This window comes from Vulpes lagopus, chromosome X (genome assembly GCF_018345385.1).
Source record: "Vulpes lagopus strain Blue_001 chromosome X, ASM1834538v1, whole genome shotgun sequence".
In the NCBI taxonomy this organism is placed as follows: domain Eukaryota; kingdom Metazoa; phylum Chordata; class Mammalia; order Carnivora; family Canidae; genus Vulpes; species Vulpes lagopus.
The window spans coordinates 118,846-145,574 of record NC_054848.1 but is presented as its reverse complement, the minus strand read 5'-3'; the positions used below and the strand labels follow the sequence as shown (position 1 = coordinate 145,574).

General features: G+C 67.5%; 2 protein-coding genes across 5 annotated transcripts in view; one reads left to right on the top strand and one right to left on the bottom strand.

Moving 5' to 3' along the window:
- Positions 1-17,268, top strand: part of PPP2R3B (protein phosphatase 2 regulatory subunit B''beta) — a 37,789-nt gene extending 20,521 nt beyond the window's left edge. For 2 of the 3 annotated variants that reach the window (XM_041740916.1, XM_041740918.1), the window contains 11 exons: positions 5,792-5,895; positions 6,121-6,223; positions 7,317-7,391; positions 8,321-8,407; positions 9,903-10,059; positions 11,382-11,430; positions 11,864-11,953; positions 12,063-12,238; positions 14,029-14,147; positions 14,214-14,320; positions 16,560-17,268. In XM_041740916.1, coding sequence (XP_041596850.1) covers positions 5,792-5,895; positions 6,121-6,223; positions 7,317-7,391; positions 8,321-8,407; positions 9,903-10,059; positions 11,382-11,430; positions 11,864-11,953; positions 12,063-12,238; positions 14,029-14,147; positions 14,214-14,320; positions 16,560-16,710 — 1,218 coding nt within the window. In that variant the 3' untranslated portion in view covers positions 16,711-17,268. The remainder of the gene's footprint in view (positions 1-5,791; positions 5,896-6,120; positions 6,224-7,316; positions 7,392-8,320; positions 8,408-9,902; positions 10,060-11,381; positions 11,431-11,863; positions 11,954-12,062; positions 12,239-14,028; positions 14,148-14,213; positions 14,321-16,559) is intronic. The other variant, XM_041740917.1, reaches the window with a different exon arrangement.
- An 873-nt stretch (positions 17,269-18,141) lies between these two features.
- LOC121482888 (cohesin subunit SA-2-like) lies at positions 18,142-26,604 on the bottom strand. 2 transcript variants are annotated; one of them, XM_041740915.1, is made up of 12 exons: positions 26,381-26,604; positions 25,821-26,085; positions 25,242-25,334; positions 23,880-24,042; positions 23,212-23,357; positions 22,093-22,194; positions 20,829-20,980; positions 20,170-20,304; positions 19,748-19,926; positions 19,572-19,680; positions 19,072-19,162; positions 18,142-18,234 (listed from the first exon to the last, which is right to left on the bottom strand). In XM_041740915.1, exons 1-12 carry the CDS (start codon positions 26,602-26,604, stop codon positions 18,220-18,222), a joined length of 1,674 nt encoding a protein of 557 aa, XP_041596849.1. In that variant the 3' UTR covers positions 18,142-18,219. The 2 variants fall into 2 exon arrangements, with proteins under 2 accessions (XP_041596849.1, XP_041596848.1); XM_041740914.1 differs by lacking the exon at positions 18,142-18,234 and having other exon boundaries at positions 18,837-19,162.
- Positions 26,605-26,729: the final 125 nt, after the last annotated feature.

The window sequence follows — 26,729 nt, the reverse complement described above, 5'->3', positions numbered from 1 at the left end:
TGTGCATCATCCTGCACACGTGCCACCGTGTTCGCGGTCTCTCCTGCGATCTGTGTCCACGGGCTTCTCTCCGTGTCGGAGCTTGTCTTTCTCCCAGTGAGGTTTCAGAGTTTCTGCGTGACCCCTGCACATGTTTAGTTAGATTTGTTCTCTGCTGCTGTCATCGGTGCAGTTGTGTCCCGCACGTGTTGTTCAGACGGCCTTTGGTGAGTGTGTGAAAGTGCAGTTGACGCCCTGTGGATCTCGTGTCCTGCACACGTGTGACCTCACGTATCCGTCGTTGTGCTGCTTTGGGGTGTCCATGAGTGTCCACAGGGGAGGAATGTGCCAGGCAGGGGTCCCTCTGGCCACCATCCTCCCCACCGCGCGTGTGCGTGGCGCTTGTCCTCTCTGTGCCTCCCTGTGCCACTGGGTCAGCTCCTGTGTAGCGCGGGGGCAGCTGGACGTGTGCACGGCCCTGGGTCTGCACTGCTCTCGTGCAGAAAGGATGCGGTGTCCCATCCACGAGTGGGACGTGAGCTGTGCGCTTTGCGCAGCACGTGTGTCGGGGGGGACGTCTCCCCACAGCACGTGAGCTGTAGCAGGACTTGGGCTGTGCGCTGCGTGTGTCACCTGCCTCGTGTGCACCTGCTCCGTGGTTTGGTGTTTCATCCTCCTGATCCTGTGTTTCCACGTCGCACCAACCTTTCCTTCCGGGAATACCCGCCGTGGCCGTGGGGCGTCGTCCGTTCTGGGTGTTGGTGCTTTCGGCTCACTCAGGATGTCACCTGCATCCGTGTCCCTCAGAGGTTCTGTTGCCATCTGGGGATTCCTGCGTCTCCGTTTCGCATTAGTCACATGGCTCGTGGAGCAGGGGTCACACGGGTTCCCGCCTCCCTTTGCAGCTGGGCCTCTTACAGGATCGTCAGACGCTCGCAGGCGACGCTGATGGGTTCATCCCCGTGTCGCGAGGCCCCCGGTGCAGCGCGAGCTCCCCGTCCATGCCTGGCTCGTGGTCCTGCTGCGGCTCTGCCTGGCTGCCCGCCTTGTCCCCGTTGCACATTCTGTGTCGTGACGTGTGCCTGGGAGGTCCCTGCATGTGAGGCCGGCACCACTTCCTGTGGGCGCACCCCAGTTCCTGTTCCACCCTCACCCGTGGGGGTCACAGGCTGTCGTCCACGTCCTCTGGCCACCCATCCCCTTGTCCTGTGGCCGCAACACGTTCCCGCGGTCGCTCACGTCCCTGCGATTCCCGCCCGTGCCCGTCCTGTTTCCCCCAGAACCCGGCCCGCAGGACAGCGGACCTCCGGCTGCAGCCGCAGTGATGCGTGTGACCATCAGGCTGCGACAGTGGGCGCGCCACGCTGCAACCGCTGGCTGAAGGAGCGGGTTTCAGGGGTAAGCAGCATGTTCTCACGTTCCCCCCGAGGCCCCCGGAGAAGCAGGCTGATGTGGCAGGAGGCCAGTGCCTCCCCACGCACCGTGCTGTCCGTGTGGGAGCCAACTCACAGGCACACGGCGCCGGGTCCGCTCACACCACAGTCACGTCTGTGCTCTCTCCCATGTCGGTGCCGCCGTGTTGGTGCCATGAGTCCCCTGGGTAGTGTGTGCGCAAACACGTGACACATTGGCCATCGGGCCCCAGCAGCAGTGCCGCGTGACGTGTACGATCACGGCGATCGTACGGACGATCACGGACGCGGACGCGGGCAGCGGCGTCCTCGGGCACATCTGCTTGGCGTTCCTGGTGGTTTGCGGACACGGTATTGGAAGAATGTCCGTGACGCTGGTTCACGGAGACGTGCGCTCAGTTCTCCGTGGGGCTGCTCGTCGCCCAGTGTGTGACCCACGGTCCTCTGCCAGGACGGTTTTCCTCCTGCCGCCATTCCCGTGCTCACTGCTTGTCCTGGGGCCTGTGAGGAGACCGGAACCGAGAACCTCCCACGGAGCCGCTGCCCCGAGGGCACAGGCCCCTTCACGGAGCGCGTCCTCTCTGCTGACGTCCTGCAGGAGGCTTTGCTCTGCTCGTGTGTACCCCGTAGGCTCGGTTCTCACCTGTTCACGTGTCTCTGAGACGGTTCTTTGTGTGACTTGCACGTTAGTTGCTTCGGTATTTTTCCTCGTTTCCTTGTATCGCTTTTAGCGTCCCGACCAGGCCTGCACGTGAGCCTCCAGGGACTTGGTATTGTTTGTCTCAGCTTCCTCTGTGTGTGGCCACGGTGGAGATGGATTCGGCTCACTTTGCACATGAGCGCCCGTCAGCTTCTGGGATCATCGTTTTGTTTTCTTGGTCGCGATTTCTGCGCTCACCTTTACCATTTTCTTGCAGGTTTTTCTACCTGGTTGTTCTTTTCTAGCTTCTGCAGTGATTCGTTCCTTCTTGGTCAGCGTCGTTGGTGTAGAGTTGACATGACACACAGGGAGATTCCCCGTGTTACACGTACAGCGCACTGTGCCTGTGAACGTGTCCCCCGCATGCATCCTTGTCAGGGCAGGGAGTGCCGTCCCCGCGCCAGACTATCCTTGCAGCTGGTCCGCTCCTGGCTCCCTGCCCGTCACACACAGGCTGGCGCTACGGTGTTGCCGCTTCAGGAATATCATGTGGCAGGGACCGTGCCGTGCGCTCTCTCTGCTTCCTGGTGTCCGTGTGACACACAGAATAATTGTGATACGCCCCCCCCCCCCCGGCTCACAGACTGCCGGGGGCTGCCCGCTGTGGACACTCGCTGCGCCTTATGTGTTTCCCAGCGGGCCAGCGCTTGGTTGTATCCGTGGTGTTTGCTGAGGAGAGCAACCGTTGCGTGTGTGTGCACGTCTGCATCTCGCAGGCAGCAGGTACTCGGACTTGCATTGTTGGCGACGGGTTTTACAAGAACCTGGAAATGCCTTCCAGAAGTGCTGTCCGCGGCACATCCCCGGGCCGCAGTGCTCGAGCGCGCCCGTTCCCCGCCAACCTCCCCAGCGCTTGGTTTCGACCCTTTGACTTCAGCTGTTCCACCGCGTGGGTGCAGGCACCTCCTCGGGGCTTTGTTTCTCATTTCCCTGGTGGTCATGTTGAGCACTTTCTGGTGTGTGTGTGTTTCGCCCGAGCACGTCCCCATCCTCCGCGGCTTCCCCGAGGTGTCCCCGGGGCGGACACAGGCACATGCTTCCTGTGTGTGATCTGAGGAGCTGTGACCTGTGTGTGTCCCTGACACTGTGCACGCAGTCCGACGGTACGCACTCCCCATGCGCCCCGAATCTGCCCCTTCCTGGCCACCTGCTCGTCCCTGGCCACCAGAACTACTGTTGGTTAGCTGAGTTTTCTGGGATTTTCCATTTACAGAGTCACGCAGTAGACGCTTTTGTCTCTGCTGTGGTAGAACTCACGTAAACTGCCATTGGCATCTTACCAGTCATAAGAGTACGGTCAGACCCGCTCATGACACGTAGCCTGTTGTGCGCCCACTAGCATGATCTGGTTCCAGAACGTTCTCATCGCCTCAGCAGACCCGCCGTCCCCCAGCTCCTGGCACGCTGTCCGCTCTCTGTGGCCATGGACGGTCTGTTGGGGATTTCTCGGGTCCTCGGGGCCCCTGCATGTAGCAGCAGGTGTGAGCGCTCTGCTCGCGTTCGTGGCCAAGTAACGCTGCATTCCATGTGGCTGGGCCGCGTGGTGTTGACGTGCTCGCCCACGGACGGGTGCGCGTGTCGTGTCAGATTTGGACGGCTGTGAAGAACGCTGCTGTGCACATGGGCATGCAGGGTTTGGTTAGAGTCCGTGCGTTCGGTTATTTTCCAGGTGTGTGTATCTACACGTGTGTGTGCGTGCCCTTGCCCCCTGACCGTGGACTCCATGACCGTTCCGTGTGTAAGCACGGAGGACCCGGGCATGCGGTTTCCACAGCATGGCAGCATTACACGTCCCCGCCGGCCGTGCACGCGGCCCCCCGGGCCTCCATGGCCTGAGCCCGCTTGCGGTGGCTGCTCTGTCCCGTCAGCCGTGCATCTGTTGACACTGTCATGGACTGTGCGTGTATGACCGTGTGTGTGCTCACCTCAGCCGTGCGTCTTAAGAGTGGGGCCCTGGTCTCCTGTTGACCTAGCTCGTGTGTTCCGCACCGTAGACCCGCGTGCTCGGTCACTTGTGCACGTGGAGACCGTGAGCACGTCTGCCTGCGGGTTAGCATCTCGCTCCAGGAAAGACCTCGGTGGCCTCCTGTGTCCCTGGAATTCGTGTCCGCTTGGCGGTCAGGGTGTCCTCACAGAATGTCCCAGGGCCGCTCCTGACCAGGCCCTTTTCTGGAACGTTTTGTTTGGAATCGGGTTTACTTTTGTAGCAGTGTTCAGTAGAACCCACACGGGAGCCCAGACGTGTCTGCGGTCGGACCCGTTTCTTTCCGGGAAGGTCAAAAGACGTTCGTCCCTGTGACACCCGTGCTCCGCTCGTACGGTCGGTTACTCCATCCGCGCTCGTTGCTTCCAGCACCTTGGCCCCGGTTCGGCGGGCGATGATGCGCCTCCGTCCCCTGCCATGAATCCCAGTCCTGCCCTCGGGCCCTTGTCGCTCCTGTGTGTCCCGCCAGGGCCGTGGCTCGGCCACATGGAGACGGAGCCCCCTGCCCCTGCGCAGGCCCCAGCTGGGCGCGGAGGCGTCCTGCGCTCCCGTGTGCGCTGTGGGTTTTCCCCAGAGGCGGTTTATTAGAGTCCCCGACCGGCACTGGCGGAGGCGGAGCTGGGGAGAGCGCGCCCCGTGGTCCTGCGGTGACGCGCTCGAGCCCCGTGCGGGGAGGACACGTTACTGAAAGTGCAAAGAAGAAACTTCAGAGCAAGGCGCCGCCCGCGGTCGGCATCCTGCGGGAGTTTCCTCGCTGCTAGGGTCTAACGTCGGGCCGGCCGCGCGCGCTCCTGACCCGCGGCGGCCCCAACGCCCTGCGCCCCTGCACAGACCCTGATGCTGCCGCGTGCGCGCCCAGCACGAGCACGAACAGCCGCCCCTTCCTGTGACCGTGGCAGGCCGCGTGGGGCCCATGACTTCCTCCCCAAACATGTGCACGCACTCACGGCCGGGCCTCGGGGCTCCACGCACCTGGCGGGCACAGCTTCACGTGGCACGTGGAGTGCCTCGCAGACGTGTCCCCAGGGCTGTGCCACGCGGGCGTGAAGCTGTGCGTGCCCACGCCTTCCTGACACCTGCGGGCGCTGCGGGGACGGCAGACGTCCCGACTGCTGCTTTCTGACGCTCGCGCCTGGTGACTCCTGCTGAGGGGCGCTTACCTGCGTTCACTGCATCCGAGTGGTGGCCTTCGACTGTGCCGGTTACGCCGACGTGCGCGTGGAGGATGCTGCCTCCGCCTCCGCCTCCCTGGGCTCCTCCCTCCCTCCTTGCGGGTCCGAGGCCAGAGCTTCAGTGGCCGTCCCCAGCCCATGTGTCGGCGCCCCCACCACACGCCGCACCGCTGCCCGCGTGGGGACGTTCAGGGGCACTGTTGTCCCTGTCGCATGGCCCGCCCGTCCTCACGCTGTGCGTCCCCTCGGCCACAGCCGTTGCCCGCTGCTGGACCCGCAGATGTGGGGAGCCTGCTGGTCGCGTGCTGCAGACCGTCCCCGTCCCGCATTCCCGGCACCCAACGTGACAGCTGCCATGGGCGCCTCTTGGCCGTTGGTGTGCGGGAACTGAGTGCGTGCTGTGTTGGGGAGGAGCATGGGGGCACCGTGCGGGTGGGGTGCACGCTCGGGACACCTCGTGCAGCGGGCTGCCGGCATTCTGCGGGGCGCGTGGGGGTGCGCGGGGGCGGGTGCTGACCCTGCGGCCCATGTGTCCCCGCTGCAGGCGTGTGGCTGCCCGCTCTACTGGAAGGGGCCGCTCTTCTGCAGCGCCGGGGGAGAGCGCACCGGCTCCGTCTCGGTCCACAAGTTCGTCGCCATGTGGAGGAAGTGAGTCCGGGGCCTGTGCAGGGACGGGGTGGGGAGGGCAGGCGTGGCCCTAGGTCCCCTGCTCCCCGGCCAGACCAGGAGGGGGCAGCGGCCTCCAGGGCACGCGCTGGCCGTCCTGTCCTGGGGCCGCCTCGGGATCACGCCCGCCCTGGCCTGTGTTGGGGAGGGGCCCGTGCTGCCCTGTGAGGTCGTCACTGGGCACCCCCTCACACCCCTCCCCCGCAGGATCCTCCACAATTGTCACGACGACGCGGCCAAGTTCCTGCACCTGCTCATGAATCCCGGCTGCAACTACCTGGTGCAAGAGGACTTCGTCCCCTTCCTACAGGTAGGCCCTGCGTCCCCCCGCACACTCCTCCCCTCCTCTACGACCGGCCTTCCGTCTACACTGCACGCTGCCCAGGACTCAGGCTCTCTTCCCTTGGGGAACTGCCTGCAACAGAGATGGCTCAGGGGCCAGACGCTTTAGGGGTGTGTGTTGGGGGGGGTGACCTCATTGCCCCCTGCAGTGCAGGGGTGTGTGGGGGAAGTCTTAGTGTGCCCCCCACGATGTAGGGGTGTGAGGGGATGACCTTGTGTGCTCCCCGTGGTGCAGGATGTGAGAGGGAGGCCCCAGTGTGCCCCCCATGGTGCAGGGGTGTGTGGGGGAGGTCCTGGTGTGCTCCCTGCGGTGCAGGGTGTCGGGAGACAGCTTCGTGTGCTCCCCGCGGTGCAGGATGTGAGAGGGAGGCCCCAGTGTGCCCCCCCATGGTGCAGGGGTGTGTGGGGGAGGTCCTGGTGTGCTCCCTGCGGTGCAGGGTGTTGGGGGCAGCCTCGTGTGCTCCCCGCGGTGCAGGATGTGAGAGGGAGGCCCCAGTGTGCCCCCCCATGGTGCAGGGGTGTGAGTGGGGGACCGTGAGCAATTGCAGCATTTGGGCTGCGGAGACTCGGGGCGCAGCCCCACTGTGTTGGTGCGGTGTAGGGGCAGGGCTCCATGTTCTAGAACGGCCCGTGCTCCCCCAGACCCGGTCAGGCCGTGGTCATAGGTTGCAGAGCGGTAGCTGAGGGTGCAGGGCGGTGTTCCCTGATCTGTGCAGCCCATGCGACCTCCTGGGTCATGTGACCGTGCCTTGTAAAGCGAGGGTATTTGAACCCTCCACGGGGGCGTCTGCGTGGGTCCTCAGCGTGTTCATATGCATGGAGTCAGTTAATGGTCTGAGATCATGACGGGGCTTGCAGTAAGCCGCCCCGGGCCGCCGCCGCATGAGCCTGAGGGGCACAGACTCGTAGCCTTGGGGTCGTGGTTCGCCCACGGCCACATGGTTGGGGCGTCTGCACTCGGCAGCCCCGGCGTGGACACTGTGCGGGGCTTGGCGGCGGATACAGTGCTAGTGCTTGGCGGGCTCTGCGTGTGCGCAGCAACGTCTTGTGTCTGTGTGCAGGATGTGGTGAACACGCACCCGGGCTTAGCCTTCCTAAAGGAGGCGTCGGAGTTCCACTCTCGCTACATCACCACGGTGAGTCCATGGTGCACAGCCTCCGTCCCAGCTCCCGGCCCCAGCGCGCGTGCCAACGAGGACCCGGGTCCTGCCCCAGCGCATGTGCCAATGAAGACCCGGGCCTAGGCCCCATTGCATATGCCGATGAGGACCCAGGACCTGGCCCCAGTGCGTGTGCCAACAGGGACCCGGGTCTAGGCCCCAGCACTCATGCAAACAAGGACCTGGGACTTGGCTCAGTACGTGTGCCAACGAGGACCCGGGTCCAGGCCCCAGCACATGTGCCGACAAGGACCCAGGTCTAGGCCCCAGTGCACGTGCCAACGAGGACCCAGGTCCAAGCCCCAGTGAGCATGTAGACAAGGACCCGAATCCAGACCCCAGCGCGTGTGCCAATGAGGACCAGGGCCTGGCCCCAGCGCGTGTGCAGACAAGGATCCATCCAGGCCCCAGTGCATGTGCCAACAAGGATCCTAGTCCTGCCTCAGAGTCTGAATGAGGACCCGGGTCCAGGCCCCGGCGTGCATGTGAACAAGGACCCAGGTCCAGGCCCCAGTGCGCGTGCCCAGACAAGGACCCATCCAGGCCCCAGTGCATGTGCCAGTGAGGACCAGGGCCTGGCCCCAGCGCATGTGCAGACCAGGACCCGTGTCCTGCCCCAGCACATGTGCGACTGTGGACCCGGGTCTTGCCCCAGTGTGCGTGCGATCGAGTTGGGCGTTCTTGCGTGAGGTCCTTCACCCGCCGTGAGGACTCCCGCCTCCGGGAGCTGTCCCCGGCCCCCCGCCTGCTGAGGCATATCTGTGCGTGCCCTGGTCCCCCTGGGTCCCCTGGCCTCCTCCCCGCGGTCCGGGGTGCCGCCATCGTCACCGCGCTGCTGGGCCTGTGTGGAGGGGGCCCCGCGTCCCCCGGGTCCAGGCACCCTGCTCACGGCCTTCCTCCCGCAGGTCATACAGAGGATTTTCTACACCGTCAACAGGTCCTGGTCGGGGAGGATCACGTGCGCAGAGCTCCGGAGGAGCACGTTCCTGCAGGTAGCGGCCAGCGGGGCCCGCACCTCCCTGCCCCTGCAGCGCACCCGCCCCCCGTCGCCCGCTCCATCCTGCACCTTCCTCTCTCTCCCATCCGCGATTGCCCTGCCCCTCCACCATCTACCCGCCCACCCGTGCTCCAGCCTCCTCCTTCATCCACCCACTCTGCACCCTCCTCCGTCCCTCCACCCCCCACCCTGGACCACCTGTCCTCCACCCTCTACCCACGCATCTCTTCTCCATCGTCTATCCATCCGTCCTCATTCCCCATCCTCCTCCCTCCATTCTCCACCCTCCTGTCCATCCTCCACCCTCCTCCCTCCACCCTCCTCCTTCCATCCTCCACCGTCCTCTCTCCCTCCTCCACCCTCCTCCCTCCCTCTTCCACCTTCCTCTCTCCATCCTCCCTCCATCCTCCACCCTCTTCCCTCCATTCTCCACCCTCCTCCTTCCATCCTCCACCCTCCTCCTTCCATCCTCCACCCTCCTCTCCATCCTCCTCCCTCCACCCTCCTCCCTCCATTCTCCACCCTCCTCCTTCCATCCTCCACCCTCCTCTCCATCCTCCTCCCTCCACCCTCTTCCCTCCATCCTCCACCCTCTACCCCATCCATCCTCCACCCTCTACCCCATCCATCCTCCTCCCTCCATTCTCCACCCTCTTCCCTCCATCCTTACCCTCCTCCCTCCATCCTCCACCCTCTTCCTTCTATCCTCCACCCTCCTCTCTATCTTCCTCCCTCCACCTTCCATCCTCCACCCTCCTCTCCATCCTCCTCCCTCCACCCTCTTCCCTCCATCCTCCACCCTCTACCCCATCCATCCTCCACCCTCTACCCCATCCATCCTCCTCCCTCCATTCTCCACCCTCTTCCCTCCATCCTCTACCCTCCTCCCTCCATCCTCCACCCTCTTCCTTCTATCTTCCACCCTCCTCTCTATCCTCCTCCCTCCACCTTCCTCCCTCCATCCTCCACCCTCCTTTCCATCCTCCTCCCTCCACCCTCCTCCCTCCATCCTTCACCCTTCTCCCTCCATCTTCCACTCCGTCTTCTACTTTTCTTCATCTGTTCCCTGTCTCTTCTCCATCTTGTATTCTCCGTGTCTTCTACCCACCTACCCACACATTGACCCTCTGCCATGCACCATCCATGCAGGAGAAATGAGCCACGGGCACTGGGAGCAGGGTGTCCTCTTCACTCAGGTCCCGTGGACATGTGGGCATTAGCGAGGGGGGTGTTGACCGGCCACACAAGGAGGCCCCGCGGTGACAGCAGTGACTGCGGGCTGCCTCACTGTGCCGGCAGCAGCCAGGCAGTCTCCAGCACGACCCTGAGCTTGGCGCGCACCTGGCCTGGGTGCTGTGCTCCGGACGCTCAGGCCTGTCTATGCCAGTTTGGGGCCCCCACCGTCGTACTGTGAGACACCTCGGGGGGCTGCACGCACAGAGGCCCCGCTGCTCTGGAAGGTGCGGCAGTTCTGCTTGCTGTTTTGGCAGAACGTGGCGCTCTTGGAAGAGGAAGCAGACATCAACCAGCTGACGGAGTACTTCTCGTACGAGCACTTCTACGTCATCTACTGCAAGTTCTGGGAGCTGGACACGGACCACGACCTCCTCATCGATTCCCAGGACCTGGCCCGGCACAATGACCACGGTGAGCGTGCGGCCTATGGGACGAGGGGACGAGGGGATGCAGGTGCTGGCCCTCGGGGCCCTGCTGTGTCCACTGCCATGGTGTGGTCACCTGCTTGAGATGGCCATGTGCGTGACAGCGCAGGGCACACACAAGCCAGGGACACACGCGGGACATGTGGATATGGACGGTCACCTAGGGGGGCTGTGCAGGTGGTGGCTGAGGTCGTTGGAACAAGTGACCACAAACTGGGACCCTCCAGCGAGCGGATTCGTCCTCCCCGAGCTCTGGGGACCTGAGTCTGAGGTCCAGGGGGGTCACGCTCCCTCCAGAGGCTCCGGGGAGGGGCCCTACCGCCTCTTCCAGTGTCGGTGGCCCCAGGCGTCCCCGGGCTGGTGGCCGCATCCCTCCCATCTCCGTCCTCACGGGGCGCCTCCCCTGCGTCTGTGGCTCCTCCTCTGCCTCTTGCGAGGACCTCTGTCGCTGGACGCAGGGCCACCTGGTCCAGGCGAGCCCAGGTCAGATCCTCACGTCGTCCCACCTACAGCGCTCTACTTCCATTTGAGGCCCTGCGTCCCAGTACCAGGAGTCCGGGTGTAGATGTGTTCCGGGGCACACGGTCCAGCCTGCTGCAGCACCCAGCCATCCTGTGGCGGGAGACCGGACTTCAGGGTGGGATGAACCGGGATGTGCAAAGGGACTTTGTCTTCCTCTCCCCGTCTGGCGGGTGCTGCGCTGGGTAGGGCCGAACCGTGTCCCCCAAAATTCATTTGTTGGGGCCGTGTTCCCCAGACTCCGGGACGGGACTGTAAGTGGAAGCGTGGGGCTTAGAGGTGATGATGGGCACACGACGTCAGTAGCGGGGCCCTGAGGTCAGGACCGGGTGTTAGACGAGGGCATTAGGACACAGGCGTGCACAGAGGGACACGCATGTGAGGACGCGGGGACGAGACGGCCGCCCGCCTGGGAGACAGGCCTCGGGGTCGCCAGCCGCAGCCCCTCGTGGAGCTCAGACTCCCCACCACTGGGGATGGGACCGGGACCAGGACTGGGCGGGGAGGGGTGTGTCACCTGCCCAGTCAGTGGCGCTCTGTGACCTACGCCCATGCTCGCTGGTGCGGTGCTTGTCACCTGGCGGGTGTGAGTTGAAGGCATTTGGATTCCATCACCACGTGTGCGTGTCGGGCAGCGGAGCGTCTGCAGCGTCTGCAGGTGTGCACGTGGGCGTGTCCCGCTCTTGACAGCGTGCTGTGTCAGGCCCTGGGTGGCCGCCCACTCTTGTCCTCTGACATGGGCTCGGGCCCCGCGTCCCCCTTTGCTCACCGCCCACTCTGTGTCCGCAGCCGTCTCCACCAAGATGATTGAGAGGATATTCTCCGGGGCCGTGACGAGGTACGTCTCGCCGTCCTTGCCGCTCGGTGCTTCCCGGCGCGGCGCCTCAGTCGGGCCCTAGCTCAGTCACCCCCCAGGGGCTCCTCAGGCGTTGACAGGGAGTGCCGGGGTCACGCGAGGTCATCGTGGAGGACGTTTGTCCTGGGAGGTCACTGGTAAGGGGGACACATGCCGCTGTCACACAAGCTCATAGGGAAGCCCCACGCCGCTTCGTCACGTGGTGTCCCGGGGACGCCCACGCTCCTGCCCTGTAAGATCGTGAGGAGGACATGCTCTCTGTCACGGGAGGTCATCAGAAAGGGCAGACGCCGCTGTCACGTGGGTGGGGCCTGGGAGGCCGTGAGCGTGAGAGGCCGCGAGGGTTGTGGCGGAGGCCCGGGAGCCACCCGCCTGGCTGCCGCACTCGCGCTCTGGCTCCCCACGTCGGCGGCAGGGGCAGGAAGGTGCAGAAGGAGGGAAAGATCAGCTACGCCGACTTCGTGTGGTTTCTGCTCTCCGAGGAAGACAAGAGAACTCCGACCAGGTAGGGACTCGGCGGCCGCCCGGCGCGACGCTTGGCGGGGGCGGGCGGGCGTGCGCGGGGTCCTGCGGCGCCGCCCCAGCACGTGTCCCCGCGGCCCGCCGCGCTGCAGCATCGAGTACTGGTTCCGCTGCATGGACCTGGACGGGGACGGGGCGCTGTCCATGTTCGAGCTCGAGTACTTCTACGAGGAGCAGTGCCGCCGGCTGGACAGCATGGCCATCGAGGCCCTGCCCTTCGAGGACTGCCTGTGCCAGATGCTGGACCTGGTGAAGCCGCAGAGCGACGGTGAGGCCCCGTGAGCGCGCCGTGCGGCACCCGTGGGGGGCGGCCCCGTGGGCGGTGTCCCCGCGAGGCGACCGTTGTCTAGGTGATTCCTCGGCGTAGTTGCGCCGCCTGCCCGGCGTGGCGAGGTTTCCCGGTGGGAGGGGCACAGCGTGTGAGGTGATTCCCCGAGATGGGACGCCCCCGTGTGAGGGGACACGTTGTGTGAGGTGATTGCCCCACCGCCGTGAGCTGTGCTGCCCCCTGTGAGGGGATGGCCCCTCGAGTGAGGAGACACGTTGTATGAGGGGATTCCTCGCCGTGACCTATGACGCAATTCCATGTGAGGGGACTCCTCTCTCCACTGCGTGACCTGTGTTGTCCCCGTGTGAAGGGATGCTCCCCCGTGTGAGGGGACACATTGTGTGAGGCGATTCCCCCCGTGAGCTGTGGTGACCCCCATGTGAGGGGACGCGTTGTGTGTGGTGATTCCTCGCCGTGACCTATGATGCAGTTCCATGTGAGGGGATGAGGGGACTCCTCTCTCCACTGCGTGAGCTGTGCTGTCCCTGCGTGAAGGGATGTCCACCCACCCCCCCGTGTGAGGGGACACATTGTATGAGGTGATTCCCCGCCATGAGCTGCGCTGTCGCCGTGTGAAGGGATGTGTCCACCCCCGTGAGCTGTGGTGACCCCCGTGAGGGGCTGTCCCCCCTGTGTGAGGGGACACATTGTGTGAGGTGGGGTGACCCCCCTTTGTGAGGGAGAAGCCACTCTGAGGGGACGTCCCCCTGGGATATCGCCTCAGCCTGTGTGAGGGAAGGTCTGCTCTGTGAGGTGTGAGGGGATGCTCCCCATGTGCCATGTCCCCCTGTGGTACCTCCCTGTGTAGGAGACACCCCGTGTGACGGGATGTTCTTCCTGGGAGATGGATGCCCCGAGCGACGGCACGTTTCTCTCGAGTGAGACGAAATCGCCTCACGTGTGATGCTCCCTGTGTGAGCAGCGGCCGTGTGAAGGGCGCCCCTGAGGGAATGGCATCCCCACTGAGCTGGGGATGAGGGTGAGCGGCCCTGGGGAGGCCTGGTCCCGACCTTGCCGCAAGACACCACCCAGGGTGGGTGAGGAGGTGCCGTCCTGTGTGACGTGAGCGCCCTCGTCCCCCCGGGGGTGGTGACTGCTGAGTGTGGACCCCACACGTGCGGCCCAGCCGGCCACCCCCCCGTGCCCCCTCCACCTCGCCCGTGGGAGGATCCTGCCCTGTGGGGTGAGCACACGTGTCCTTCCAGGGTCAGGGGTGTCCCTGACGCCACGTCCCTCCGCCTGTGCTCCGATTCCCCAGCTCGCGGACATGGAGCAGGAGCTCCTGCTGTGGGCGCGGCCCCGGGCGCACATCCCCACCCGGGGGCCTCCTGACACTCCTCAGCTGAGGAGCCTGCGGCCGGGGCGCGGCCAGCAGGGGTCGGAGGAGGGCGCTCCCAGGGCAGCGGGACGCCTGGACGTGGACGGCTGCCGCGGGGAACCGGGTCTGGGGCGCTGACGGTCCCTGTGCTGGCCCCGGGCCATGCCCCGTGGCGCCCCGCGCTGTGTGCGTGGGCTCCCCTGCGGCCGCAGCGTCTGTTCCCGCGCACCGGGTGCTAGTGAGCTGCGACCCACCCGCATGTCCGCCCCGCCGCGGCCGCCGGTGGTGCGGTGCTATTGGGCCGGGTGCCCACCAAGCGCAGTAGCGGGCCGATTCTCAAGGCCCCTCAGGACGGGCGCCCGCGTCCCCCCCCCCCCCCCCGCGTGACCACGTGGCGGTTCTCGCCCTGTAGGAAAGATCACCCTGCGCGACCTGAAGAGGTGTAAGCTCGCCAACGTGTTCTTCGACACCTTCTTCAACATCGAGAAGTACCTCGACCACGAGCAGAAGGAACAGGTCTCCCTGCTGAGGGTGAGTGTGGCCGGGGGCTCGGGTGCCCGCCGCGGCTGTGCCGCGTGACGTGCGTATCTCGTGCAGGACAGTGAGAGCGAAGGCCCGGAGCTGTCCGACTGGGAGAAGTACGCCGCCGAGGAGTATGACATCCTGGTGGCCGAGGAGGCGGCGGCCGAGCCGTGGGAGGACGGGTGAGTGGGCACGGGTGGCAGGCGTGGCGGGAGGGCCCGGGTGGTACGCGGGTGGCGGTGCCTCCGACTCCCACAGCCTTGGCCACAGGCGGGGCCCGGGGGCTGCTCACGCGCCTCCCGGCCATGCGTCCATGAGACAGGGCAGGGCGGGCACGTGGGCCCTGAACCCTGAGGGGAACCCGGGGCGGCCGCGGGAGGGCTCATCCCGGGGTCAGGAGCCAGGTGCCGAGCGCAGCCGCCGCACCCCGCACCCCAGCTGCGCCCGCCCCGGCGCCGGCCTCCACCCCTTTCCTGGACGCAGGCCCAGCGGTGCCACGCGGCTCTGCCCCGACAGCGACCTGTGAGCACCCGCCGGGAGGCCCGGGTGACCCCTCCCTGGCCCCACAGCCGCCCTGCAGGGTGTGTGCGCCGTGCCGTGCCCCGCCCCGCATCCTGCCCGGCCCCCTGCTCTCTTGACCCTTGGGTCGCCTGGAACTCTGGGGTCCGTCCGGCGACACACACACGACGGGCTCTGGTCACACGCGTGCCCCCCATTCCCATCAGGGGCCCTCACCCACCCACCGCGGGCACCCGAGGGCCCCCAGCACCGGGTCAGGGTCACGCGGGGTCAGGAGAGTTTCCCGTGTGGTCACGGGCAGCAGTGGAGCCTGTAGGGCGGGGGCCTCAAGTCCACGGGCTCCTGGTCTGCTGGGCCCAGGGGCGGGGTGCACACGGGGCTGTCCTGGGGGGCCGACCCCAGCCCCAAGGGTCCCGGTGAGGCCGGGCACGCCCAGCCCCCCTCATCCCTCCCCCCAGCTCCTGGCGGTGCTCGGCGCTGCTCCTCCGGCTCGTGTTTCCCCGACGCCGCAGCATGCAGCCAGCCGCCCTCCCACGGGCCCTGGCAGCGCCGGGCATCGGTGGGCACTCGGGGGCCGCACGGCCAGACGTTTGCCTGCCACCTCGTGGACCGGCCCTCCCGGAGGCCTCACGCTCCCAAGGGCCCCACGGAGCCGCGGTTCTTGGCTTCCCCCTAACGCGTGGGCGCCACTTTCATGGCAACGTCGCCTCTAAGAGGCTTGTCCCGTTGATGCCACGTGCTGCCGTCTCAGGCTGTGGCCCTGGTGTCCCCGTGTCGGACGCCTCGTCGCCCAGAGCTGCAGGCCACTGCGTGGGTAGGTCAGGGCCGTGGCCCTTCCTGCCGGCATGGTTGTGCTGCACCTCCTCCGGTGGAGGGATCACGGGGACCGGGCGCCGGTTAGTGGGGACGTGCTGTGCACCCCAGGCCCCCACGTCCCGAGGGCAGAGCAGCCGCTGTGCGGGCGTCTCCACGGTGCCCTCTGGCCGAGGCATCAGGGCAAGCCTGCCCGCCTTCTCCCTCACAGGGCTGCGGCCACGGGGTTTCGCGTGCACGCGCGTCGGGGGAGCCACTGGTGATTTCCCCCAAACGGGCCTGCGGGCCGGGTGCGGGGTCTCTGGGACCGTCGGAGCCTCGACACCCCAGCCCCGGCTGGTGGCCGTTGGGTGACCGCGAGCCTGTGCTGGCCCTGTCCTCATCACGACTCTGGGGTTGCATGTTGCCGGCGTTCCTCGGTCATGGGCATCGGTCCATCGGCCGCACGGCAAATCCCTGTGCCCGTGTGATCCTAAAACTGCGCGTGGAGCGTCTCACTGGCTGCCTGCCGCTTGAGTGTGCCGGAGCCAGCGGGCATCCCCAGGACGCGTCTCCGTGTTCTGTGGCCTTGGCCGCTTCCACCAGGTTTAGTGGCCTCCAGTGCGTGGCTCTGGGTGTCCTGTTCCCCAGCACTTCCTGACATTTGCCGCCGGCAGGGCAGTTAGTCGCGGCCTGCGGTGGGCGGCGGGCGGCCGAGTGGCCAGTGGTGTGCTGGGCGTGGCGGCCGCTGCAGGGGCGATGGCGCAGGCTCTAGGGCCTTGCTGCGTGCAGAGCTGCCCTGCCGTGAGTGGTGCCCGCCGCTGCTCTGCTAGGACGTCCCTATGACCTCCGTCGAGTGGCCGCCCGTCCCGCGTGGACCCCAGCCCTTGGTGCACACGCAACCTCACATGCCCGGCTCCGTCGGCTGCATGCAGCCCTCCGTGTGCACGACGTGCTGCCCGTTCCTGTGGGCAAAAGTCGGCCCCAGTGACACGTCAGTGCGTTCCCAGGGGTGGCTTCCAGGGGCACCTGGGGCTGGGTGCAAGTGCACCGCGCGAGGCAGGGGACAGGGGGCTGCGCCCTGTGGTGCTCAGGACCGCGTCCTTGCAGGTACGAAGCCGAGCTCAGCCCCGTGGAGCAGAAGCTGAGCTCCCTGAGGTCTCCGCTGGCCCAGAGGCCCTTCTTCGAGGCGCCGTCCGCCCTGGGCGCCGTGGACCTGTACGAGTACGCGTGTGAGGATGACGACCTGCCGCCCTCGTGACCGCGCCTCCAGGATGGGCGGGCGCCTGCTGCGCGCACAGCGGCATGTGTCCCATCGGGATTTCCATGGGACGTGATTTGTGCCGGACGACAGGTTGTTGTTCTTCCTGGAAGCTGGTCAGGTGGCCGTCAAGCGTTGTCCCTGCCCGTCCAGGGGGCCCACGTCCATGCAAGGACCCCCGACGGGCAGGACACACGCGGCCCCTGCAGACTCACCGGCCCGGCCGACGTCCGTCCACGTGGAGGGCAGCCCGGTTCCGCGCCTGGAGCTCGCCCACCGCGTGCTGACCTGTGGGTGTGGGGCGGCCCCGTGTTCTCACGAGGTGGGTCCGGAACATTCCAGGAGGTGTCCATCCACAGCAGTGTCTGGGGCGCTGCCCCAGCCACCGCCCTCCACGCGGGGCCTGCCAGGGAGCACCCCTCGCGTGTACTCACGTGTTTGTGTACATGTACAAAACGTGTAAAGTTAACTTTTATTTGGTGTGTATAGCGGTTTAAAAATGTTTTACGAGATCACGTTTGTATTTTCAAATAAAGAGTTTAAGGATTTTGTGACGGGCTCGGCTTGCCCGGCCCTCGACGTGGACTCGGCACATACAGGTCACACAGCAGGCGGGGGCGCTGCTGGGGCGGACAGCAGTGTCAGCACGGGAAACCCCGTCCACACCGCAGCCCCGGCCCTGCGGCCCGCCGTGCCCAGCAGGGAGGCCCTCCCCACAACCCCTAGCGGTCCCGCTGCCGCCAGGGTCCGCGCTCACCCACAGCGGCTCCCGAGGCCCAGCGGGCACAGGGACGCGTACCACGGGCACACGTGTTTGCCTCCGCCCCCGGCAGGGTCCTCCCCGCACACCGACCTCTCCCTCCCCGTGCACACGGGCACGTCGTTCTCCCTCCCTGTGCACACGGGCACGTCATCCTCCCCACGGCAGGGGCTCGGGTATGGCACTGACACGGGGTGTACCCGGCGGGGTGCCCGCCCCCCACCTGTCGGGGGAGGGCGTCCTGCAAGCGTCCAGGCGCGCCTGGTCAGGAACCGAGGGAGCGGCCCCTCCCACCCCGGCCCTGCCGCTGGCCCACAGCGCCGGACGCCCCTATGCACCCAACGGGGGCCCAGCTGTGAGGAGCAGCAGAGCTGCAGCTTGGAGGCCAGCACCGTGCTCAGGGCAGGGCCAAGCTGGTTCTGGAACCTTCCAGGCGCGCGCAGCAGTACCCAGCGAGGACATTGCAGGCAGGTAGGCACCTGGTGGGCAGGGGGGCTGGTGCGCGGGCACCATGGGGGGCCCCAGGCCGCGGCCACGGGGTCGCTCCCCACACACGGGTTCGCATGTGCAGCTGCAGACGTCAGAGGTCACCGACCTCCCCTGAAGACCGCAGGGCCCCGGTCGGCCACCCCTGGAGGCTGCTGGCTCCCGGCCCCCAGGACCAGGTGGTTGTGGTTGACACGAGGAGGCGACCAACGGGGAACTCGCGACCCCCGATGTGAGGAGTCCCACCGGGGCCTGCATCCTCTTCAGTCTGACGCCCCCTGGGGACACAGAGAACAGCCCTCAGGACCCGACAGGGACGGACAGGTGGAGGACCGTGCTGGAAGACCGAGCGCTCCGGCCCAGGCCTGTTCCCAGTTGGCGGGGGGCGGGGACCCGGGGGGGCGGGACTTCCACCTGCCAGGGCCCTGGAGCGCCAGAGCAAGGCCGGGATGCAGAGCGGGCTTGGGGTGCGGCCTCCCCTGCACCCTGACCCCCAGGGCCCCCCAGGCCTGGCATACTGAACCCCCCGACCCTCCGCGGCCCCCTGGGTTGGGTCACTGACCCCCTCCTGCACCCCCGCGGTCCAAGGGCCCCCAGGGCCGACACACGAACCACCCCACACACCCCCAGGAGCCTCCGGACCAGTCTCAGAGCCACCCCAGACCCGCGGCTCTTGGAGGCGTGACTAGAGGACAGCCAGGCAGGAGCCAACAGACCTGCCGAGGACCCCAGGGCACCCCAAGCCCAGTGTCTGAAGCCCAGCAGGCCAGGGCACAGGGACCGCCCCTTGCCAGCCTGCAGCCCCTAGGATCCTGTGTGGGCCTGGAGCGCACACTGGGTCGGCTCAGGGCCTGGCCCCCCATCCCCCTATCCGGGAGCCTCAGATCGTCCGTGCGGCAGACACCTGGTGAGTCCTCCGACCAGAGCCTGAGTCCCCTGCGAACGTGTGCAGGGACCTGCTCCCACCCACCCTGGGCGCGGAGGCCACAGTGTCACCCAGGACCCCAGGTGGGACGTCCCTCTGAGCACCCTGGGATGGGGGGGGCGCGGGCAGGAGAGGCAGCCCCACGTCCGCGCCCCACGTGGCTACCGCCCAAAGGCCCAGCGGCACCAACCTCCTGGACAGAGATACCCTCCACGTCCACGTCCTCGTTGGAGGAGTTCTCAGAGTCCTCGGATGACAGGAAGTCCACATCAAAGATGTCCCTGCCAGAGACCAGGGGTCGCCCGTTTCCAGGGAGACCAAGGCAGTGCCCCAGGAGACTGCCGTGGACGGAACCTGTGTGGATGGCCGCCGGAAGGCAGGACAGGGAGACACGTGGACAAGGCACGGTCCCCAGGACGTGGGCCCCAGCGGCAGCTCTAACACGGTCACGTCCCCAGTGTTGGTGGCGCTACGGGCAGTGTGGACACTGCTGTGCAGCAGGGGGATGCGGGAGGAGCAGCGTGCACACCTGCCTCCCGCCCCCGACAGCCCCATCCCTGCTGCACACCTGGGCGGGCCCCCGTCGGGCCAGCGTCCCATCGCAGCCGTCCCCAGGCCCTGCTCTGGGACACAGCCCGGCAGCCCAGCACCACCCCGCACCACCCCGACGCAGGGCCGTGGCGGCCTCACCTCTTGGGCTTCCGCTCCTTGGAGGAGCAGCTTCTCGGCTCCCGGTCCCCCGTGGCACAGCCGGCCAGCGTGTCCGGCGTCCAGGTGGAGCACGTCCCCGCGGGCAGCTCTGCAGGCCGGGAGCCGTCAGCCCGGGCCCCGCGGCCACCCCTCCCCGCCCGGGCCACCCTCCCCACCTTGGGGCCGCTTGCTGTCCTTGCATATGGCGTCGAACGGGTTGGCGGCGGGCTCCTCCTCCCCCTGCGCCATGTAGTCCGTGCGCATCAGGGACTTGCGGTAGGCGAGCATGGGGTTCATGTCCCCCTCCCCAAACACGGGCACGCCCTCAGGGATGGAGTCCTGGAAGTGGGCGAGTCTGCGGGCAACGGGGCGTGGTGGGGACGTCAGGGGACACGCCCCCGGGCACCCCGCGGTCCGTCCCCTGCTGGGCTAAGGGCCCCGGAACCCCGCGGGAGAAGCACCCCGCGGCCGCAGGGCGATCCTGCAGCATGGACCCCAGCAGCGCAGGCTCAGCCCGCCGGAGGGAGCGGCGACCCTCAGCCCAGGTCATGCCCACCGAGAACCTCCCGGGGCCTCAGCCCGGGGCCTGCACACTCACGCGGCCGCGCGCTCCGCGGGCGGGATCTTGCACGAGAACTCGGCCAGCACGAGCAGGAAGCTGAGGTTGGGGAAGCGCTGGCGGGCCTCCTCCTCGGGTACCGGGGACTCGGAGAAGGCGAATGCCAGCCCGCGCCTGGGGACCGGTCCCGCGGGAGGTGGGGCGGAGGGCGGAGGCACAGACGGGAGGCAGTGGGGCATCAGGTGGGGCTCCCATGGGACGGGTGGGGTCAGGTGAGGCTTGGGGGGAGGGCGGGTATTAGATGGGGCACAGCACCAGGTGGTGCTCATTGGGGCAGGGTAGCTGGTGGGGGTCACTCCGGGGACAGGGGCCGGTGGGGTCACACTGCAGACCGATCAGGTGGGGTCACAATGGGGACAGGGGTCAGTGGGGTCACGCCAGGAACTGGGGTCCGGTGGGGCTGGGACAGGGATCGGATGGGGACAGGAATCGGGTGGGGGTCACACTGGGGACAGGGTCAGGCGGGGTCACGCCCGGGAAAGAGGCTGGGCAGGGGTCAGACCTGGGATAGGAGTCAGGCAGGGTCATAATGAGGCTGGGGGTCACAAGGGGGCAGGATGGGACACCCGGGAGCACAGCAGCAGGTGGCACGGGCCGGGGCGTGGGTCGGGCAGGTCAGGGCCCCTCCCGGCATGCACCTGTGGATCAGGTGGGCGGCGTCGCGGGCAGAGTCGAAGCCGAGCGTGAGCGCGAAGCGGCGGGCCAGCAGGCGGATGGAGTAGAAGGGGCCGCAGATGAACTCGATGGGGTCGGAGCCGAGGCCGTACGTGTCCACGTGCTTCTGGAACAGCTGCGGGAGCACAGGGCCGTGGGGCAGGGGTGCGGGCGACCCCGCGGCCCAGCACCAGGCAGTGGCCCGGCACATGCTGGGCTGTGGGGTGCCGCGCCCGGGAGCGCGGGGGGCGCCGTGTGCGTGGGGCGTCGCGTCCACGCCTCGTCAGCGCTACGAGGAGGCACAGCGTGGCCTTGCGGTCGCCGGAGTGGGGCGCAGAGTGCGAAGCCGGCACAGGAGCCGGGGGCTTGCGGCCTGTGCCCCCCGCCCCGGGCACTGACGTTCAACAACACCTGGAGAAGCAAGCGTCTCCTGCGCGCCCCTCCGCCCAGGGCTGTCTGCAGGGGACCCTGCAGGGGCTGGGGGGGGGGGGGGGGACGAGCACGGCGGCACACACCGCTACCCACGGCAGGATCTGTGGACGCCCAGGCCGCGGGTGACACCTGCCCCGCCCTCCCCGGTGACCACAGGCTCCACGGGAAACCAGTGAGACGTGGCAGGGGCCTCCGTGGTGGGGACGTGGTGCCAACGTTGCATGCTTGCCCTGGGGAAGCTCCGCATCACTGTTGAGTGTCGGGGGTGTGCACGGTGAGGTGAGTGGGTGTCGCGAGTGTGCACAGCCCTCGGGAATCGGAAACAGAAGCCACGTTCCGGAACCCGCGGGGCAGAGCCCGTGCGCCAAGTGCCCAGGGAGGGGCCTGCCCCCACGCCCACAGTCAGCACCAGGGCCGGGACCACGGGGGCAGCGGACGCCCCCCAGCCCTGCCAAACATGCGTGGACACTCAGCCCGGGGTAGAGACGGGACCCCCGTCCTTCCAGAAGCCTCGCACGTCGGCGGCCCCACGTGGGTGCACAGAGCCAGAACCAGGAGAAGGGGCGGACGCGCGGTCTTCTGAGACCCCAATGCCACGGACGTCCACGCGGCCCGCGCTCGAGACCCTCCCCACGCATCTGAGTCGCCCCTGGTGATAAGAGGCAGACAGCCCCGGGTGCGAAGCAGGACCGATCGCACACCAAGCCCGGTGTCCGGGTGGAGGGGTGTGCGCACGGCTGGGCCGCGAGGAGCAGCGGTGCCGTGGCGGGGTGTCCCCACGATGCGGCCCACGCCAGGGCGCCGGGAGACGCTCACCTGCTGCAGGCACAGGAGCAGGGACAGCGCGTTGCGCAGCCTGTCGTTCTGTCTCGTCCTCGTCATGGTCTCCTTGATGATGTCGCCAAAGTGATGGTAGTGCTGTGAGCCACACGGAAGCCGTCAGCACCGCCCCGCCTGTGCGCCCACGCTCTCCTCGCCATGTTCCAAGGGACACGCTCAGGCAGCCACGCACCTCGGACCCCAGGCTCCCCGGGGCCTCCTGGATGGGGACCCCACGGTGCGCTCAGCACCACCTGGGAGGGGGCGCACCCCACACGACCTGGGGCGCTGGTCCTCGCAGCCCCTGCGTGCCGTGAGCCTCAGGCCCACGCGGGGTGAAGATGGGGAAAGAGAAACAGCGTGGCACATGCCAAACTCGGAGTCAAAAAGGGATCGAGACCGGATTTCCCACAAATGACCCCGAACGTGGGGTTCACGTCTCTGTTGTACTGAACACCAAAAGGAGGTCCCGACGGAGCGGCTTCTGGGACGGGAGGTGCGGTGACTGTCCACTGCAGCCGTCCTCCGTGCATGCACCCACGCGGGTACCCGCCACTCCTCCACCGCCCGGTCGTCCGTCTGTCCACGCAGCCATCCATGTGCTCACCGACTCATCCACATGTCACAGCCTCCCCTGCCCATCCGTCCGTCTACGCAGCCACCCGGGCGTCGTCCACCCATTTAGCCACCGACTCCTCCGCCAGCACCTCCCCTCGTGTCTGGGCGTCACGCGTTCCTCCGTCGCCGGCCCCCGCCACGCGGTCGTCAGAACCACTGCCCCCGCCGATCCGGCGCGGACGGTAGTACCTCGGCTCAGCCCGGCCCTCGCTATGCTCACACTCACTCTCGGGGAGGAAAGTGCCAACAGCGGTGCTTCCGTGAGCCACCGGCACAGCTTGAAAACCCAGGACACGACGCCCCAAATGAAAACGCGCCCCAGGGCCCAGCTATGGGAAGAGGCGCTCGTGACACAGAACACGCCCCCGAGACACCAATGGGGACGCCGTCCACACGCACACGTGGGCTCCTCCGGGGGAGGATCCGGGTCCCAACGGGGAGTCCGTGGGTACTTTGCACGCCCGGGTCGCCCCCAGGTCTGGGCAGCCGCGCACACACCTTCAGGTAGAACTGGTACACGGCGGCGGCCGCGCTCATCTCCAGCACGTTGCACACGATGAGCTTGCAGAACACGGCCAGCATGTTCCTCCTGTGGAACAGCTCGTGCAGCTCGTCCGCGTCCTCCTCCCTGTACACTCGGCCACCTGGGGACACAGCCCGCGCCCTGCCTTCTGCCGCCCCTGTCGCGGCCCAGCGTGTGCGGGCAGGGGCGCAGTGGGCGCCCGCATCGTGTCCGGGGACGGGAGCCGGGACAGCAAGGGGGCAGGGCCACCAGCACACACCCCGACCCCAGGGTGCAGGTGCAAACCAGACCGGGAGGGCCGCGGGCCCCTGCACGTCCGGGTCCTGACCACCGGCCTGGACAGGCCGCACACCCCCACTCACGGCGCGAACCACAGCGACACACGCCCGGGGATGCAGCTCCAGAACCCAGGGGCACAGCACCCCAAGGCCCATCTAGGCTCCCCCAGGGCCCTCCTGCCCTGTGCCCTCGGGCTGCCCCCAGCTCTCTCCCCTCCTGCCCCCCGGCCCTCTCCTGCCCTCCTGCCCCTGGCTCTCTCCCAGCTCCCCCCAGGCCCCCTCCTGCCCCAGGCTGCCCTGGCTCCCTCCAAGTCCCCCCCCCCACCGAGGCCCCCCACGTCTCCCCCAGGTCCCAGGAGGCTGACCTGCGGCTCCCGCGTCCTCCAAGAACACGTGCTCCCTGACGAAGGTGAGCAGCTTGCACTGCAGGACGTGGTCAGGGACGAAGAACAGCAGCCCCAGGCCCGTGTCCTCCTCGGGGCCCTGGTGGCTCAGGATGAGCAGCAGGTCACACAGCAGGATGAAGGCCTGAGGGGGCGGGGGGTGAAGGGGCGCCTAGGGACAGGACCCCACCCCCACAGGGACCCATCTCGTGCGCCGCCCACACAGAGCTCCCAGGGCATTCAGCACCCAGCGCCCTCACCTGAACCCCACCCCGCAGGCACAACAGGCCCAAGTGTGAAGGTACGGATGGGACCAGCACGCGGGACGTTTGGGGACGTCAGAGACGGGCCGTCACATGCCGGCGCTCAAGGGTGACAGCAGAACGATGGGACACGCAGGCGGGACGTGCGCACGCTGCACTCATGCAACACGCAGTTGGGACACAACACATGCAACACGTGGTCAGGACATGCACACGCAACACGCGGGCAGGACACATTGCACATGCAACACGTGGTCAGGACACATGCAACACGCGGTTGGGACACGCACACAACACGGGCAGGACACACTGCACACACAACACAGGACACGCTGTACATGCAACAGGCTGTCGGGACACGCACATGCACAACACGCAGGCAGGACACGCTGCACACACAACACGGTCAGGACACGCTGTACGTGCAACAGGCTGTCGGGACATGTACATGCATAACACGTGGGCAGGACACGCTACACAGGCAACACATGGTCGGCAAACGCACATGCACAACACGCAGGTGGGCACGCACACCCCGTACAGGGACAACACATGTGCGGGACGCACACCCTGTAACGTAACCCCCGTCCACCAGAAACCCAACACGCGGCCGCAGCACGTGCCGCCGACGGACACCCGAGACCCACACCCCACACACGGACGGCGATCGGAAACGTCCCCAGCACCCGGGCAGGAAAGGCAGGCCGAGGCCACCACCGGGCCCCACGGACAGGGAGGCCGTGACACACCTGGTGCACAGGATCATAGGACAGGGCAATGGCTGCCGAGGGACACACGCCCCCCCCCCCGTAGTGAACGGCCGCGCACGAGACACGCTTTATCCACAGCGGGACAGTCTCCCGAGTGGACACCAGGAGCCTGGACCCGCATCGCCGAGCCTTCACCCCTGCTCCCCCACTCGTGCCCCCACAGACTCCGAGCGCCAGAGCCACCAGAGGCGCAGAGGCACCTCTGTCCACGCGCGGGGCACCAGCAGGCCACCGCCTCGTGGCAGGCTCCAGGCAGCTGGTGTGGCCTGTCCCCATGTCTGGCCCCCACGGTCCCCCGCGGCCACACTCACCTTCTCGCTCAGCACCTTGCTCTGGTGGCTCAGGTACACGCGGCACGCCAGGCAGAACTTGAGCAGCCGCTTCCTCAGGTCCAGGAGCGCCTCCTGGGGGGCGGGGCGGAGCCTCCCATCAGCGCGCACCTGGCCCGGACCCCCACGCCCCTCCCGTCCTAGATCTCCTTTCCCCATCTGCCTCCCCACCCTCACCCCACATGCCCCCCCGCTACCGCCACCGCCCCTCCCCGTCACCTCCATCACCCCCCCATTCTCGCCCCACTGCCCTGTGCTGCTCAGGACCAACTGAGGCCTGCGCACCCCCAGGGAAGCACAGACATACCCCAGAACCTATCTGGCTCCCCACGTGGGGACTGGTCAGCACCAGGGACCGAGGTCTCCGCCCACAGACACCCTTGCTTCGTGGGGCGGGTGCACAGGGCGCTCGGGCCGTGGCCCCAGGCGGGCGCTCACATCACAGCCCCGGAGCCCCGCCAGCCCGGGACGACTGACGACGGGGCCTGTGCCTGCACCCACACCCCGCCCCCTCCCACGGCTGCAGAGCACAGTCCCCACCCTGTCCACGCCTGCACCCACCTGGGACGGCAGCCGGTCCGTGGCCGCCACGATCTGCCACAGGAGCGCGTAGTAGGTGCACTGCAGCGCGCAGTGGACGACCTGAGGGGTGCGGGCCGTCAGCCGGGAGCACCGTGCAGGGACCCCGAGCCGGCCCGACCCCCTCCCGCAGCACTGCGCCCGCGCCCCGCCGCTCACCTCCGTGGGCAGGCTGCCCTGGTGTCTGCGGAACGTCAGCAGGCTGTCCATCTTTTCGTACAGGTTCCAGCCGCTCAGGTCATGTGTGCTGCGCACGAGGCCCACGAGGCGTCTCAGCACCCGCCTCGGCCCCGGGGTGAGCCGCTCACGGCAGTCGGTCAGCGGCCTGGGGCTGAGGGACTGCCCGCGGGGACACTGGGGGCACCCTCCTCACACGGCGGGCGGGGGCTCCGTCCACTACGGTGTCCGGCCCCGCGGGTGAGGCAGCCCCAGCTCCTGGGACGTGGCTCAGCCCCGGGCACACCCATGGACACCCCGCGGCGCTGTCCCCCCCTGCTCGCGGTCAGGCAACAGCCCGAGGGCACGGGCCGCGCGCCCCTCACCTGTAGAAGGCAGCCAGCCTCCGCAGCGTGGAGCAGATGCGCCCCATCTCCCCGTGTCCCAGGAATAGGCCTTGTTTCTGCGGGGCAGGGAGAGCACGCGGAGTGGGGCGGACCTCGCACGGCCCAGGCGGCCTCCCCGGGCCCGCGCTCCCCCCGCTGTCTGTCCCCCACTTTGGAAGGCAGCGCTGGACACTCCCAAAAAGGGAAACTGCGTCACAGCCCATCCCGCGTCCAGCTCGCCGGGAGACACGGGAGACCAGAGGCCACCCCAGAGACGGGGAGGCCGCTGGCCAGCGGGGCCGGGACAATCCAGGATGGGCCAGCTCCCTGCACCCGCCTCACGCCCCGT